The 16008-nt window shown below is 35.4% G+C and overlaps 1 protein-coding gene across 3 annotated transcripts in view; it reads right to left on the bottom strand.

Annotated features, from left to right (window-relative positions):
• The window catches only part of KMT2E (lysine methyltransferase 2E (inactive)), a 95740-nt gene that overhangs the window by 61918 nt on the left and 17814 nt on the right, over nucleotides 1-16008 (bottom strand). For 2 of the 3 annotated variants that reach the window (XM_082691814.1, XM_082691816.1), the window contains exons 2-3: nucleotides 14121-14193; nucleotides 11051-11235 (exon numbers count right to left, since the gene is read on the bottom strand). In XM_082691814.1, coding sequence (XP_082547940.1) covers nucleotides 11051-11121 — 71 coding nt within the window. In that variant the 5' untranslated portion in view covers nucleotides 11122-11235; nucleotides 14121-14193. The remainder of the gene's footprint in view (nucleotides 1-11050; nucleotides 11236-14120; nucleotides 14194-16008) is intronic. The other variant, XM_082691815.1, reaches the window with a different exon arrangement.

Here is a 16008-nt window from a genome sequence, read left to right as displayed (position 1 = left end):
GCAGGACCAAGTTTAGAATGTTCAAAAGAACAAGGAAAATAATACCAACATGGGAGTAACAGTAGGTTAAGGGGAGAATATAGAGCAGAGATTAGAAAAGTAGGGCCTACAGTACCAAAAGATAGGATTTTAAGTGAAACAAAAAAATCACCAGAAGGTTTTTAAGTGGGAGAAATTTAAGATTTGTTTAATGCTTCAGAATTACATTATCTTCTACAGAAACAATGAATTGTGGAAAGCAAAAGAGAAACACGGAACTTACTGTAGTGTCCAAACAAGAGATGACTAGGACAATGGTAGAAATGGAAAGAAGTATACTGATTCAAAGTGTTATTTTGGAGAAAGACACAGGACTAATCAATTAATCAATGAATCAGACATGGTGGGTAAGGGAAAAGGAATAACCCAGAAGAATGCCTTAGGGTTTTGGCTTAAGCAACTAGATAGAGGCGGAGTCATTTAAAGAAAAAGATGAGCCTGGAGCAGAGTTAGATCTGAGGGAAGAAAATCAAGCAAAAAATGGGAAAGAACAGCCAGCTAAGTGTGGCATCCAAAAAGCCAACAGGGTTAAATTGTTCTAGTAAGAGGAAACAGTTATTTATATCAAATGCTGATAAAGCTATATAAATTATGGAAGACTACCAATTATTTTGACAACCTGGGTATTTATAACGGTGTTGGGTAGCCTGATGCTGAGTGTGAACTCTTTCAAGAAGTTTACTACAAAGAACAGAAAAATGGAATAGGAAATAAAAAGGGGTAGCACTCTTAAGGTATTTATATGAGATGGGAATGATATAAATAGAAAGAAACTGAAGATGCAGGAAATATGGGACGGCAGGTGAGAGTGAAGTGTAAACATCCTGAAAAAGATGAGGGGGAATGAGATCCAGACAGCAAGTAGAAGAACAAAATTTGACATTTTATAAGAAAAGCAAAATTTGAGTATAGACAGACTTCAGATGTGGAGCTGTGTTCCTACACCTGAAACATGACTGATATAGTATAAGCTCTTAATAAATATTTATTAATAAACAGGAAGTTCCTATATTAAAATAGAGTCATACCAAAGAACTAATAGTACCTGCTTAAGCCAAAGAAATCAGAAAGAATGATGCTCTTCACTTGAAAGCGTACCCAAGATTCACTTTCTCTAAACAAGGAGACAGCAAACTAGGATCCCTAAGCCAAAGCCAGCCCAATGCCTGGTTTTGTAAATAAAGTTTTACTAGAACCCAGTTATGCCCATTCCTTTATACATACTGCCTAGCTTTACAGTGACAATACAACACAACTGAGTAGTTTCAACAGAAACTATACTGTTCCAAATCGTACATATTTACTCTTTGGCCTTTTAAAGAAATAGTCTGTTGAGGGGCACCTGGGTGGCTCAGTGGGTTAAGCCGCTACCTTCGGCTCAGGTCATGATCTCAAGGTCCTGGGATCGAGTCCCGCATCGGGCTCTCTGCTTGGCGGGGAGCCTGCTTCCCTCCCTCTCTCTCTGTCTGCTGTGATCTCTCTCTGTCAAATAAATAAATAAATAAATAAATAAATGAATGAATGAATGAATGAATGAATAAATAAATAAAAAAAAAGAAATAGTCTGTTGGCTCCAGCTCTAAATTTAATTTTAAATTCCAAAAAGGATTCACTACCACACACACTACGGAGACACACATCTACTTTATAGTCATGAGACACCTAAGAGACTTAGTAATGCAGGGGGCTCTATGGGTGGAGTTCATGAGACAGAATTAAGCTAAGGATGATTTGAAGTCATGAGCATGTAGGAAATGGTGAAAGCTACAGAAGTGGATGAAACCTCCAGGAGAGGGTACACGGTTAGGTTAAGTTAAAGACTCCTAGAAAGCGTAAATATTTAACAAACGGAAAATAAACCTTAAAAAAAAAAAAAAAGATTAAGGCACAAAAAGAAAACTAGATGAAAGCAGTTCGTGGTTTCTCATAATGTTAAACATAGAATTAACTATGACCTAGCAATTCCACTCCCAAGTACACATCCCCCCACATAACTGAAATCAAAGACTCAAATAGATACTTTATGCCAATATTCATAGCAGCATTATGCACAATAGCCAAAAGAGGGAAACATCCTAGGTTCCATCAACAGATGATGGGATAAACAAAATGCAGTACATCTATACAATGGAATATTATTCAACCATAAAAAAGAGGGTAATTCTGATACCTGCTACAACATGAACTCTGAAAACATTATGCTAAGTAGCCAGACACAAAAAAGATAAATATTTTATGATTCTATTTATATAAGGTATCTAGAAGAGAAAGAGAGAAAGCAAGAGAAAGGAGTAAAATAGAGGTGCAAGCACTTGGGCCTGGAGGGGACAAAGAGGTCTGTTTATGCAATAAATGCAAAGTTTCTGGGGATGATCAAAAAGTTTGGGAACAGATGTGAGACTGACTGCACAGCACTGTGAATGTACTTAATGACACTGAATTCTATACTTAAAAGTAATCAATTTTATATAAGCTATATTTTTCTACAATAAAAAGACCCTAACTACAAAAAGGTAGTTTCACTAAAAACGAAAGTACTAAGAGTCACAGTATCAAATCCTGAGAGAGCAAGGAACAAGTCTGAAAATTATGCATTTGCCTCAATGTGACAGTAGCACAGCCAAAGTCAAAGCCAAATTGTACACAGCAAGTGGAAGATCAGTGCAAGAATTCAAACATATGACCAGGCCTACAACTGAGACAATGCCCATGGAATTATTAAAGTAAGAGGCACAAATAATACTGACAGAGGGTCAAGATTTAATCTGAATTAGCCACTCCCAGGACCTACTTGGGGTGATGTTTGGGGCCTGGAGAGAAGGTAAAATACTGCTGCTAAGACTTGGTAAGTAGAAGAGGTAGAACAAAGATGTGGTAGGCCTGGTTTGCATCTGGCCCCAAGAGACTATTGGGGCACAGTTTCTTTTCCCTCAGACTGCAAGGAGGTTTGTTCTAGGCTGGGCCTGCTAGGAGTCGATCTGTTCCAGCTCAGTCCAGATTGGTACAGTGAAACAGACAGTTTTCGACCCCAGGAAGTATCGAAGCTAGGAATGGTGGATCAGTTGCTGAGTCCTACTTGGTATGGGACAGAGTGCAAAGGGACAGGAACTGTTTACGGAAGAATCTCTGCTGCTCCAAAGTGATGTTCAGACACTGTCCCAGAAAGTATTCTGTAGATCACATGGTCTACCCTCCAGCTTTACCCACCAGGAGATGACTGACGCTAGCTTCAAAAACTCTATAGTTTCAGGATACCTGGGTGGCTCAGTGGGTAAGCCTCTGCCTGCGGCTCAGGTCATGATCCCAGTGTCCTGGGATCGAGTCCCATACCAGGCTCCTAGCTCGGCGGGAAGCCTGCTTCTCCCTCTCCCACTCCCCCTGCTTGTATTCCCCCTCTCACTGTATCTCTCTCTGTGTCAAATAAATAAATAAAATCTTAAAAACAAAACAAAACACTCAATTCAAGCACTAACTCTACCACTAAGTCACTATGTACCGTTGGGACATGTCACATAACCACTCTGGGTCTTAGTTTCCGCATCTGCTTTTGGCTCGGGTCATGATCTCAGGGTCCTGGGATCAAGCCCCACTCAAGGGGAAGTCTGCTTCTCTTTCTCCCTCCATCGCCCCACCCCCCCAACCCCGGCTCATGCATATACACTCTCTCTCAAATAAACAAATAAAATCTTTTTTAAAAAGTGACTGAAGGGCACCTGGGTGACTCAGTCAGTTAAACATCCACTTTCAGCTCGTCATGATCCCAAGACCTTGGGATCTAGTCCCATATCAGGCTCCCTGCTCATCCCTGCTCAGTGGGGAGTCTGCCTCTCTCTCTATCTCTCTCTCGCCCCTTCCCCCACCCCATGTTTTCTCTCTCACTCAAATAAAAAAAGATCGTAAAAAAACAAAACAAAACAAAAAAACAGTGACTGAAAGGCACCTGGATGGCTCAGTCAGTTAAGTATCTGCCTTTGGCTCAGGTCATGATCCCAGAGTTCTGGGATCCAGCCCTGCATCGGGCTCCTTGATCAGCGGGGATCCTGCTTCTCCCTTTCTCTCTGCCATTCCCCTCCTTCTTCTGACTCTGTCAAATAAATAAATAAAATCTCAAACAAAAAAAGGGGGTGTTTGAATAAATAAGCTGTGATTCCTCAAAAATTGCGAGTTTTATGATTTTCGTCTTTCTCAACAAAAATTTAATTTCTTCCTTGTATAAACCTTCAAAATATAGTTTGATTTTAATAGTTTATATATCAGTGTTATAGGTAAAACCTCTAATTTTCTTTTTAATGTTAAAATTTCAATAACACATACCTGGGTGTCAGTAATGGCATATGGACAGAATGACTCCCTAACCACTACAGTAACATGTATAAAAGATCTCCGTGAGTTCTCAATATGCTCCTTCAGATTTGTAATCAAAGCTTGTCCATTTCTTTTATCCTTGCGATAACCTATTGTTTTTTAAAGCTATCACATGAAAATCACACACATTATAATAGCACACCAAGAAACATTTTAAAATGGAGAGGTCTGGTTTGACAACTGCCCTCAGTTTATTTCATGTGGCACCTTACTTCATTTAACTCATCTGTTAGTAAAACCTATCTCTCCTGACCAAGTGGTCAAGCAACCCTGGGTTTGAACCTAACTTTACTTTTTATTAATTATGTGGCCTTACTGAAGTCTGTTCATCTCCTTTAGCTGCCCATTTTTTTTTTTTTTTTTTTTGGCAAAGTGGGAATAATACTTGGCTTTTTGCCGGGATACGTGTGTTATAGACAGCTGCATGAATGTTCTGAGCTTTGTATTAATTATCACAAGTGAAAAAAAAATTAGAAGAAAAATTGTGTATGATTAAGTATGATTCAGCATCATTCTAAGGACAGTTCTAAACAATGCAAGTGCAGTGCTGTAAAACAGGCTTTTAAATGTTAGAACAAAACCAAATTTAAGTGAAACCACTTCCAAATTAGGATAAGCAAATCAACACTTACTTTAAGAGCAAAGGAAAGTATTAGTTTCCTGATAGTGGATTATGTGTAAAGAAATCAGAGGTGAAAATGCTAAGCATCAGTGAAAATGAACCAGTATAATGCTACTAAAAACATTTCATTAGACACAAAACACTTTAGCATCTTCAATTACACAAATTCAGACTAAAAGCACCCAAACATTTCAACAAGTAATGAACTCTGTCAGCAGGTGGCTCTAGTGACATTGAAATAACTTAGTATCACATGCTATAACAAATACAAGTAAAAATGTATGGAACCTCATAAATTTCAAGTCAAAAGGAGTCACATTAATATCTCAATCCAAGCCCTCTTTTTCAAAGTAAGATAACCAGAGTCTACAATAATTAGGTGTCATGTTTAAGGTCTCACTAGTAGGACAGTGGCTGAACAAAACTGAAAATCTAGGTATTTCCTTTTTGTACTTAGTTAAGAACTGAGTATTTACTGTGTTGCCCGGTATAGGAAAATGAGCCCTCCTCCAAAATAATTCATCTCTAACCTACAAGTCACATTTAGTAATCTGTCTACCTCATCTGAAAGTACCCGTAATTATATAAGAGCTCATTTTAATGATTTCTAATGGTACCAAAATAGTAATAGTAATATTAAAAGGAATACAATGTTGGCAATCTTATTCCCAGCTGCTGATGAGAAAAGTAGCTTGGCTTTTCTTTTTTTTAAAGGCTAGGAAAGAAGAAATTTAACATCCCCATTCACACATCTACCCACTTTCCAGCCCCAGGACTTCCCACCTTTTTGTTTATTTAACCAATTTAGGAATTCAGATAGTTGGAAGACCAGAGGTAGAAGAGGTAAAAAGAAATAGAGGACGTAAGCTCTCTCCATTAGGATAAAAAACACACAATTCTAAGAAACAGCTGAATTCTGGCTCATCTTTCCTGTCTAATGATAATGGAGTCTAGGTTTTCTTTTACTTCCCTTATTCTTGAGCAAGGACCTGAGAATACCTTTGTTATTATTGCAGTTATTTAATACCCTGAATTTACTACTGCTAGAAATGAAGCTACTATATACATGAACCACATGTCAAAACAATTATTACATAAATATTCTTTGTAATATTAGTAAAGTAGTTATATTACAGAAAAGGCCTAAAATGAACACAGTGAATTCTGCCTCTGCCGCTTTTCTGCTCTGTGACTTGTTTCCTCACCTATAAATTAAGAATGACAATATCTACCTCATAGCTCTTTATCTTTCTCATTCAGAGAGAGAGATTCTTAGATCTCACTTTAACAACTTCCGTTAACTAGCCTACAGCCTAGGCTTCACTATGTCCTTTCCTGATGTTCCACTTTGTTGTCTAGTCTAGAGTTTCTTTATCCAATACAGTAGCCACTAGACATATAGCGAACACTTGAAATGTGGCTAGTTTGAATTAAGAGGTGCTGAAGGTATAAAATACATACCAGATCTTAAATATTTTTAGTGTGGAGAAAAAGACATGAAATTTCTCATTCACATCTTTATACTGATTTTATGTTAAAATGATAATACTCTGGACATACTCCATTAAATAAAATACATAACTAATTTCAACTTTTTATAAACCTTTTTATAATATGGACACTAGGAAAATTTTTTTTTTAGAAATATGAAAGTATACACGACTCTGTGTACTTATTGCACAGCTCTGATCTAGATTTCTGACTTCCAACTGCTTATACTTTCCTTAAGAGTAAGGGTAAAATTTATACTTCACCTTTGTAACCTGAGCCTCTTATAAAACACTTTCCACACAGCTGATGCTTTAAGTTATGATCCAAAATGTGCTTTCTTTTGGATTACTAGTCTTACCCTATGAAATTATGTTAGAAGAAATCTACTTCTAGTATTAAGCCTTAATCAAAAAAAACTTTACAGATGGCACTTCCTGATAATAAAGGCAATCTCCTGTTTATTCCAATTATGGTCATTTTGCTAATCAAGTTTTAAAAAACTGCATTTACACTTAGCTCAATTTTTCCCTTTAAATATATTATTATCTTTCCACACTTTTTACTGTACCCAGGATCATGCGAGACAGTAGTGAGGAAATCAGTATAATCATTATATTAACCTGTATGTTGTGATGGGTACTTTTCAAATCTAAGAACACAATGCAGGTAAAAACTCGCTGCTAAGATCTAAAGAGTTAACAAGCAATTTTTAAGGTATCTTAAGAGTCTCCCCGTAGCATTTGGCTCCAAATCCAATTCTATTCATCAAGATCTAGGTATTGGTTTTTATTGATGCTATGTATAGTAAAAAGTAATTTTTGAATAAAACACCTTCAATTACATTTGACTGTGGAATATTTATAACTCCTTTAAAAAAATACTTAGGCTAGGGTGGATGGAGGGCTCAGTCATTAAGCATCTGCCTTTGGCTCAGGTCATGATCCCAGGAGCCCTGCATCCATACTTCTCGTGTTGGGCTCCCTGTTCTGCGGGAAGACTGCTTCTCCCTCTCCCACTCCCCCTGCTTGTGTTCCTTCTCTCACTGTCTCCCTCACTGTCAAATAAAATAAAATCTTTTAATAAATAAATAAATAAATAAAATAAACACTCGGGCTAATGAAACAAACATTTTTAAATTTTATTCTTATTATTAAAGCGGATATACCTGAACAATAGTCTATCAATATTCACTGGTCAGTTACTCATAAAATATTTTAAAGTTACTCTTTTTTAGTGCAAACATTTAGGTAGAGAGCCAAATCATGGCAAGTAACAGGGAACAGAAAAAAGTAAAATACAAGATCCCTAACTTTGAAGGAAAGGCAAAAAAAAAACTAAGATTTTTCAAAACTTAGTGATGAGAAGAGCAAAAAAAAAAAAAAAAGTAAAAAAGAAGAAGCTGGGCCTGGTAAGACTAATGAGTTTTATTTTAGAGACACAATAATTCAACAGCAAATGTTACCAAGTATGGAAATAATAGACTAGAGCTTAGCAAACCCATTCTTCAGAGATCCTAGACATTCAACTTCAAATTTCCTGTCTATAAAATGCTACAGATAAACTAGATAAACAAGTAATCCAATAAATTCTCTTTTATAGCCTTAGAAGCTAGTGTAAATATGGTCTAGTATATAACAGACTCAATAAACAATCACTGAGTATCTCCTAAATTTTGAAATAGTTTATTAGTGGTAGACTGTATTTTAGCAGTACAATCTTTTTTCTTTATTTTTATTTAATTTTTCAGTGTTCCAGAATTCATTGTTTATGCACCACACCCAGTGCTCCATGCAGTACTTGCCCTCCACAACACCCACCGCCAGGCTCACCCAACCTCCCACCCCCCTCCCCTCCAAAACCGTCAGTTAGTTCCTCAGAGTCCACAGTCTCTCATGGGTCGTACAATCTTTTTTAAAAATACTTATGTATAATTATTATCTAGCCACACGAATACAATAAAATGTAATTCTCTTAAAAACATTTGAGTTTCAAATTATGCAGCTTCACAGGAAGGTAAAGAAATAGAGAGGGAAGTTCCATGCACTGCTCCCCCCGCATCCTCCATCTTACACAACTTTTCTGTATTTGAAATAAAAAGAAAGCATTGCATTAATTACATCAAAATTTCTTATAAAAACAACTCTAAAAGCTTCATTTCTGTGGGAAGCAAGGAAAATATTATTTAAGGCTCTTTTTAAGCTTCCAGGTTTTATATTTAAAAAGAGAATTTAAAAGCTTGAAAATTAAACCACAAAAATTCTGATGGCTGTCCCATAATAAACATTGGCACTAGCTATACTTTCTGTGCCCACTGAGTAGGGGAAGCTATGCCCAAGCAACATACACCTGTATGTGGAATAGAAAAAAAAATAATTTTCTAAAATAGAAAGACAGTCATTCTGTAATTCCTTACAAATTGATCATTTTCCCATAATAAAAATGGCCATATTTGTACCCAAAAAGATTTGGCTCCATAATATAAATCATACTTATTGAGTATTTTAATAAATATAATTTAAAAAACAGGAAGCTGTTCCCTACACTGCCCTCTTTCACTGTATTATTCATTCCCTTTTAACTGTATAATGCCTTCCACTCTGTGAATTATTTTCAAGTGCAAATACTAGACATGCCAACAAAGCACAGATGCATCTCATACTGTATACTAGACAAATTCCTACCCTGCATATAAATTTCAGAAATTACACCTTATAGTAACTGCTTAAAAGACTATTTTTTTAAAGGAAAGAACTTTAGAGGTGATTCTATTTAGGAAGCAAAGAATCTTTACCAATAAGTGCCTGTAAGTATTATCAGATATGGATTTGCATCTACCAGATACTTCATATTAAGAAAAACCAGTACTTTAGACTCAGAACCCTTTGTTTCCCAAGCACTGCTTCCAGGATCTTTCCTTCCAACATTATCCCTATCTGGGCAGAATAATGGCAAAGCAACGGTCACAGAGTACCCCATTAGGAATCTATTATTTTATGACAAAAATAATTTATACATAGTGTAAAAAACATAATGGCTTTTAAAAATTATATTAAAACAATCATACAGTTACATAGACTGTATAATATATTACTGAAACAATAGAGAGCATCTCTGGGGTTTTCCTAATGGCACAAACAGAAATGGTGAAACACTTCAGACCACATGAAATGACAGCAAAAGGAAAATAAATAGCATTTTTATCCTCTTATGTATCAGTTTTAGAGACCCTAAAATAAATAAATTTCCTTTTTCAAACTTAAATTCTATTAAGATCAGCTTTCTGGTCAGAGTCCCATTAGACACAATATATCTATTCACTGAAACAGAGAACAGACATACCCATCTTTCTATCGGTCAAACACTGCTACTTGAATCCCTTGCAATTTCCAAAAACAATCAATTAATCCTCACAGCCAATATAACCTAGTATTAAAGTGGCTGGTCATTCAAAAACAAAATATAATAAAATCTATATGCACAACTGCCTAGACCAAATAGTCTGGAGTCAGGGTAAGAACCCTTCACTGAATCCATCAGAAACAGCTCTCATAAAAGCAAAGGTTATCAAAATAATCATACAGCAGAAAATAATCCCTTTCTCTTACTTAAAAATGGTTTGAATTTTTTTAACTCAACTTAAAAAAAAAGCAAATTCCACATTTAAACGGATTCTACAGTATTTTCAAATATTCAAAATTTTTTTCAAATATTCAAATTTAAAACCAAATTACTTTTCCAATATAAACATGACAAATCTTACAATATAAAAAAAAAACAGTAATCTTGAACCCACGACCCTGAGATCGAGACCTGAGCTGAGATCGAGTTGAATGCCAAAATGAAGTGAGCCACCCAGGCACCCATTATATCTTGATTCTTTTTTTTTTTTTTTTTTTAAGATTTTATTTATTTATTTGACAGAGAGAAATCACAAGCAGACAGAGAGGGAGGCAGAGAGAGAGGAGGAAGCAGGCTCCCCGCTGAGCAGAGAGCCCAATGCGGGACTCGATCCCAGGACCCTGAGATCATGACCTGAGCCGAAGGCAGCGGCTTAACCCACTGAGCCACCCAGGCGCCCTATATCTTGATTCTTGAGGTTGACAGTTAGCAAACAGAAAAGACAAAAGGTTAGAAAAGATACAGCATTTGGCTGAAGAATTGTTTTTTTTTTTTTTTAAAGATTTATTTATTTGACAGAGAGATCACAAGTAGACAGAGAGGCAGGCAGAGAGAGAGAGAAGCAGGCTCCCTGCTGAGCAGAAAGCCCAATGTGGGACTCGATCCCAGGACCCCGAGATCATGACCTGAGCCGAAGGCAGCGGCTTAACCCACTGAGCCACCCAGGCGCCCCTGAAGAATTGTTTTAAAAAGTAACTTAGTTAAAGGAATTTTAACCTTCTGATATTTTGTTTTCAACAAGAATCTAAAATGAGAAAAAATATAAATGCAAATCAACCACTGCTTGGTTGTGTTAAAAACTGTGTAAAATATCCTGCCTTTCCTATCCAAAATACTTTTAATTTAAATACTTACTCTGAGCCTGCAGCCATTTCCAAGTATGATGTTTCTGCTGTATCAACCCCCAAAGGGATCACTATGCTCATGACGTTCGCCTCTGGTAAATTCGATTACTATGGAGTCCTATGCATTGGTATCCAAAACACTGGGGCATGCCAGCCACAGTGCTCATTGCAAACATCTAAGTGCATCCACAAACCCTGTTTAAAAAAAGAAGGGGAACAAAAAGTTAAAAATCACCTTCATATTCCTAACACAGTCATACTATTAAAACAGTTAAGTAAAAAACATGAAGAAAGCATTCTTCATTAAAATATCCATAGATACTGGAATTTGCTCAGGGAGACTGAAGGAAGTTTCTAAATCAAAATCTCCCTTTGGGAATGAATTTAAAATACCAAAAGAAAGATTAATTAAGGTGTACTGCTTAGTGAAGAACCAACAAATATTACTCATTTTGAAAGACAAAATGGAATTTCTTACAGCACCATATCCAAAACAAGTCTCCTGGTTCAGAAAGTGATCTAAACTAACAAATACTGAGAACTTACTATGGACTAAGCATCATATTAGGCTTTTAGATGGATGATCTATTTAATCCTTACAGCTGGAGATAGGTATCTTTTACCACTGAGGATCACAAAACCAAGAAAGATTAAAAAAACTTAGACAAGGCTGCTCAGTTGGAGAAATAAACCCAGGATTTGAACCAATTCCACTCTACTGTTTATATATGTATAAAAGCAAAACTATTTTATTTGTAATAAAACCCACTGCCTTAAAGTGGCTGTCATTTTCTATACTATGTAAATATAGGTCTACTGAAGGAGTTCTCCATTTCTTCAGTTAGTATCAATTCCCTAGAACTAATATTCCCTAATACAGGCAATTAGTTAAGAAAACTAATATACTTCATTGTTTTTAAATACATTTACCAAGTAACAAAATATATTCAGCTTTAACATCAATGCTTCTAATCTAATTCATTGCATAACATTTGTACATGGTACTCTTTGTGAAGTATCTACTCAAAATCTTTCAAATAATAAAACAGTACAACTCAGGAACAAAACAGAATGATAATCCTATAAACAGGAAAAGAGCAACAGTCAAAATCATTTTTTGCCATGTTATACCTGAAATACTGAAGAGCAAGCTTTCTTCAAACAGCAATTCTTGTATTTATTTTTAATTTTTTAAATTTTTCAAGTAACCTCGAGAATACCTAATTCAGGTTAATTCCTATTTCTCAAATAATGCAGATTGTGAGCTCATACCTTATTGGAGTAAATACCAAAACAGGGAATAAAGCGGTAACAGTGGTTTGAATTCTCCAAGAAAACTAGCCTCTATTTTTAAACCATGTATAACTGGGGGAGACCTACTAGATTATAAGACATTATAATAAAAATACACAATAATAGTTGTGTTATTGCACTTAAAAGTTAAAAACAGAAGCACTGGACCTATCTCTAATGCTCACCAGATGTGTGAGCCAAGCAAGTTATTTAACCTAAGCCTCAGGTTCCTTGTTCATAAAATGCGAATTTATCCTCATAGGGTTTCTGAGAAGAAAATGAAATAATGAATGCAAAGCATTTTTGTACACAGCACTGCACTTTTTTGGCAATCAACATGTGGCAGTCATATAAGAAGAGTTGCTCTTCTTTCATGGAAAAGCTCTCTAGATTTCATTTAAAGTGAACTTCTAATAGCTTTTGAAACTAAAGTAATTACAGTTTTCAACTTGCCATGTTTTTATAGTTTGCTCCATCAAATTAAAATCATCCTCTAAAAATAATTAAAGCAGATTGAGAAAAAGGAACAATGAAAAGCTGCCCTACCTTCTTTTCTACACCTGACCATATTAGAGTTACTTCATGAAAGCCACATAAAGCTATAAAATTTCTAATTAACAAAATGCAAGTAATACCAAACTTTAAGTTTGTTCATTCAAATGGTATCTCATTATGTATTTCTTTTAAATGCTGAAGACATGGGCCTAACAACAGGTTAACAACTACAACCTAAAAAAAAAAAAAAAAAAAATTCTCTTCCTTGTTGGTAGAATCTACTTGGTAGATGTTTTCTTCAGCTCAGTTTATCTTTACATTAGACTCCTAAGAAGTCTTACATTTTAGGTGTATGTTGTTAAATATTTAGTAGTGCCATTTTTGTTTTGTTTTAATCAGAAGCAGAAACAAGAAAGCAGAAATCAAACTGTTATGTACTCCTTTAGGTAAATGAGTAATGTTTCCAACCTAAAGAATCTACTTGAGTATGTTTTCAATAGTATGCTCCATTTTTATAAAATATACACTCAATAAACACTACATTTGAACTATTTTTAAACAGCAATGAAGAGCTTGCCATGAGCCTATTTCAGCCAATAGCTTGTGTCTATGTGATTACGGCCTATCTCTCAAACGCTGCACAATGCCTGCAGCATAACACTCTATTAAGGGACTAGTGAATGAATTAGAGCACCTAAGATGAAACTGCAGCCCTGGCCTCATTAGCCAAATGAGTTGCCAGCCTCAATAGAATTAAGTGCTATAACAGCAACTACATGACACCTTCTCCACAAATACATCACTCTAAAAACACAGACACTTATCCTCATGATAGGCACATCATCCCAACTGAAACAGAACCACAGACTGAATTTGACTTAAGAGGGAAAATCTCACAAAAGGTCAGAAGCCAAGAGGTCTCATTTACTGAGACCATAAAATGGCAAACATTTCACTCTATTCATTAATATCAAAAACTCTAGCCAAAAAACTCACACTGTTTAAAAATATAGTTGATACTTAATAGAATCATAAATTCATTAGGGTCAAATCATTGCATCTTTAAAAATAAGAAGGGAAAGCCAAGGTAGTAAGCGGAAAAGGTGTGAGCTTGTAACATACGCACAACTAGAGGAAATTCAACAATTCAACACAATCCAAACAATTACCACAAAGCTTTCACAGCTTATATGCGAATCAAGAAACTGATTTTCCAGCTGTCAAGTAAAATATATACAAAGCACATTGAGAATAAATGGCAGCCATTAAAGAAATAATGTAAAAGGAAATACCATGAGATGTCTGGCAAATCTGAGGTCCAAGAAAGAATAAATGTCTTCACAAAACCTGCTATCCAGAATAGACCTAGAAACCAAGTGAACACAGGAGTATTGAGCTGTTTTTAAATGGCATAAAATTATGGGTATGTCTGTCTAATATGGCACCTAAAACCAAAGGGACTCACACAAAGACAGAAGCTAATTCTTAAAAAAAAAAATAAATGTATACTTCACCTCTTTATACAAATGAGTGTAAACACAGTAAAGGCAACAATTAAAGCTAAATGCCAAATCAAACTGGACAGAAACTGAGAAAATACAATATTAAATACAGATTTAGCAAAGCAAAGGCAACGATACCAAAACAAAAACAAAATTCTAAAGTAGGAAAAACAAGTTGAAAAGCTAGGAAAAGCAATTACAAAACAGTCTATCAGAAAAACTGGAAGGCTGAGGTTGCTTTTAAGACCATGTTCAGAAAGCAAAAAATACCACTGAAAAGATGAATATTGTACCCAAATGCAGAAGGATGAAAATATGAGGAAATTTTTTTTCTAAAGTTATGAATAAAAGTGCCTAATTTAACAAAATCTCTTTGAAGAGTCATTTATTACCTTTCTGTCCCTTATAAGTAGCTTATACACAGTTCAAAAAATATTAGAATTAAATCAGTGTTTGTGTTTTGGACATGTATCACTAATAAGCTGGTGAATTTTTGGCTAAATTACTAATGAAAATGAAATAAAGAAACTTGAAAGAAATTGTAAGGGACCATATACGTAACATTTCCTTATAAATTAGAAATTAAACTGCCCTCACTATGAATGTAAGATTTCTTTCCTCTGTAGCAGTTAGCTAAGGTATAATTAAAAAAAAAATACTGGTTGACCAAGATTACCAAGTATTACCTATGAAACTCTGGAGAAGTCATTGTACCACTCTGGGTTTGAACTATAAATGGAGGTAGGTTAGGCTAATGATCTTACAGTTTAAATCGTACAATCACAAGTCTATTAAGAGATTACTCCTGATAATCTAAACACTGAATATCACATTCCAAAAAGCAACAAAAAATAACTTTGACAATAGAATGAATTACTTCTCCAACTGGGTTAATATTATTATCAGACAGTGCTCTACAAGCACTTACCTAATACTCATATCTCCCCAAATAGAGGTTCTGACAGCAATGACAAATACTGAGTGCCTGCAATGCTTAATCATCACAAACCTATGGTGGGGGTACATTTATTACCCCCATTTTACAGACAAGGTGGAGAGATTAAACTTCTGTAAAGCTTTATCGCTAATAAATAGGATAATCTGGGGTTATGGACATTGGGGAGGGTATGTGCTATGGTGAGTGCTGTGAAGTGTGTAAACCTGGCGATTCACAGACCTGCACCCATGGGGATAAAAATATATGTTTATAAAAAATAAAAAATAAAAAAAAAATAAATAGGAGAATCAAGACTGGAATGCTAGCAGTCTGATTCTAGAACCTACACATTAGTTTGCCTGAAATTAAAATTTGCTAGATGACTGTTGTTTACAATTAAGAGGAAAAAATTAACAACTGCCCTTCTCAAAAAAAGGAGAAATTAAATAAATACGTAAGTGTTGCACTCTAGGACATCTGGACTACATTTATTCCAGCACACTGAAAGAACAGTAATGAAAGCCACCTTGCTCCTCCCCCAAACTTAATCTACTTACTCAACTTACATGCATTCCACAACAATGCACTAAAATACTACAGAAGAGGAGACCTATAGTTCAAAGCCTAAAATTTGGATTTAAAATATTTCAGGGATAGTGCAAAGGACATCATCAAAGAATATTCAAATTCTCTATTTTCAGGAACAAACGTGCTTCAAATTTGAGATTACTAATATACAAG

This window comes from Mustela nivalis, assembly GCF_964662115.1.
Source record: "Mustela nivalis genome assembly, chromosome: 12".
Taxonomy (NCBI): Eukaryota; Metazoa; Chordata; class Mammalia; order Carnivora; family Mustelidae; genus Mustela; species Mustela nivalis.
This window is presented reverse-complemented; position numbering and strand designations above follow the sequence as displayed.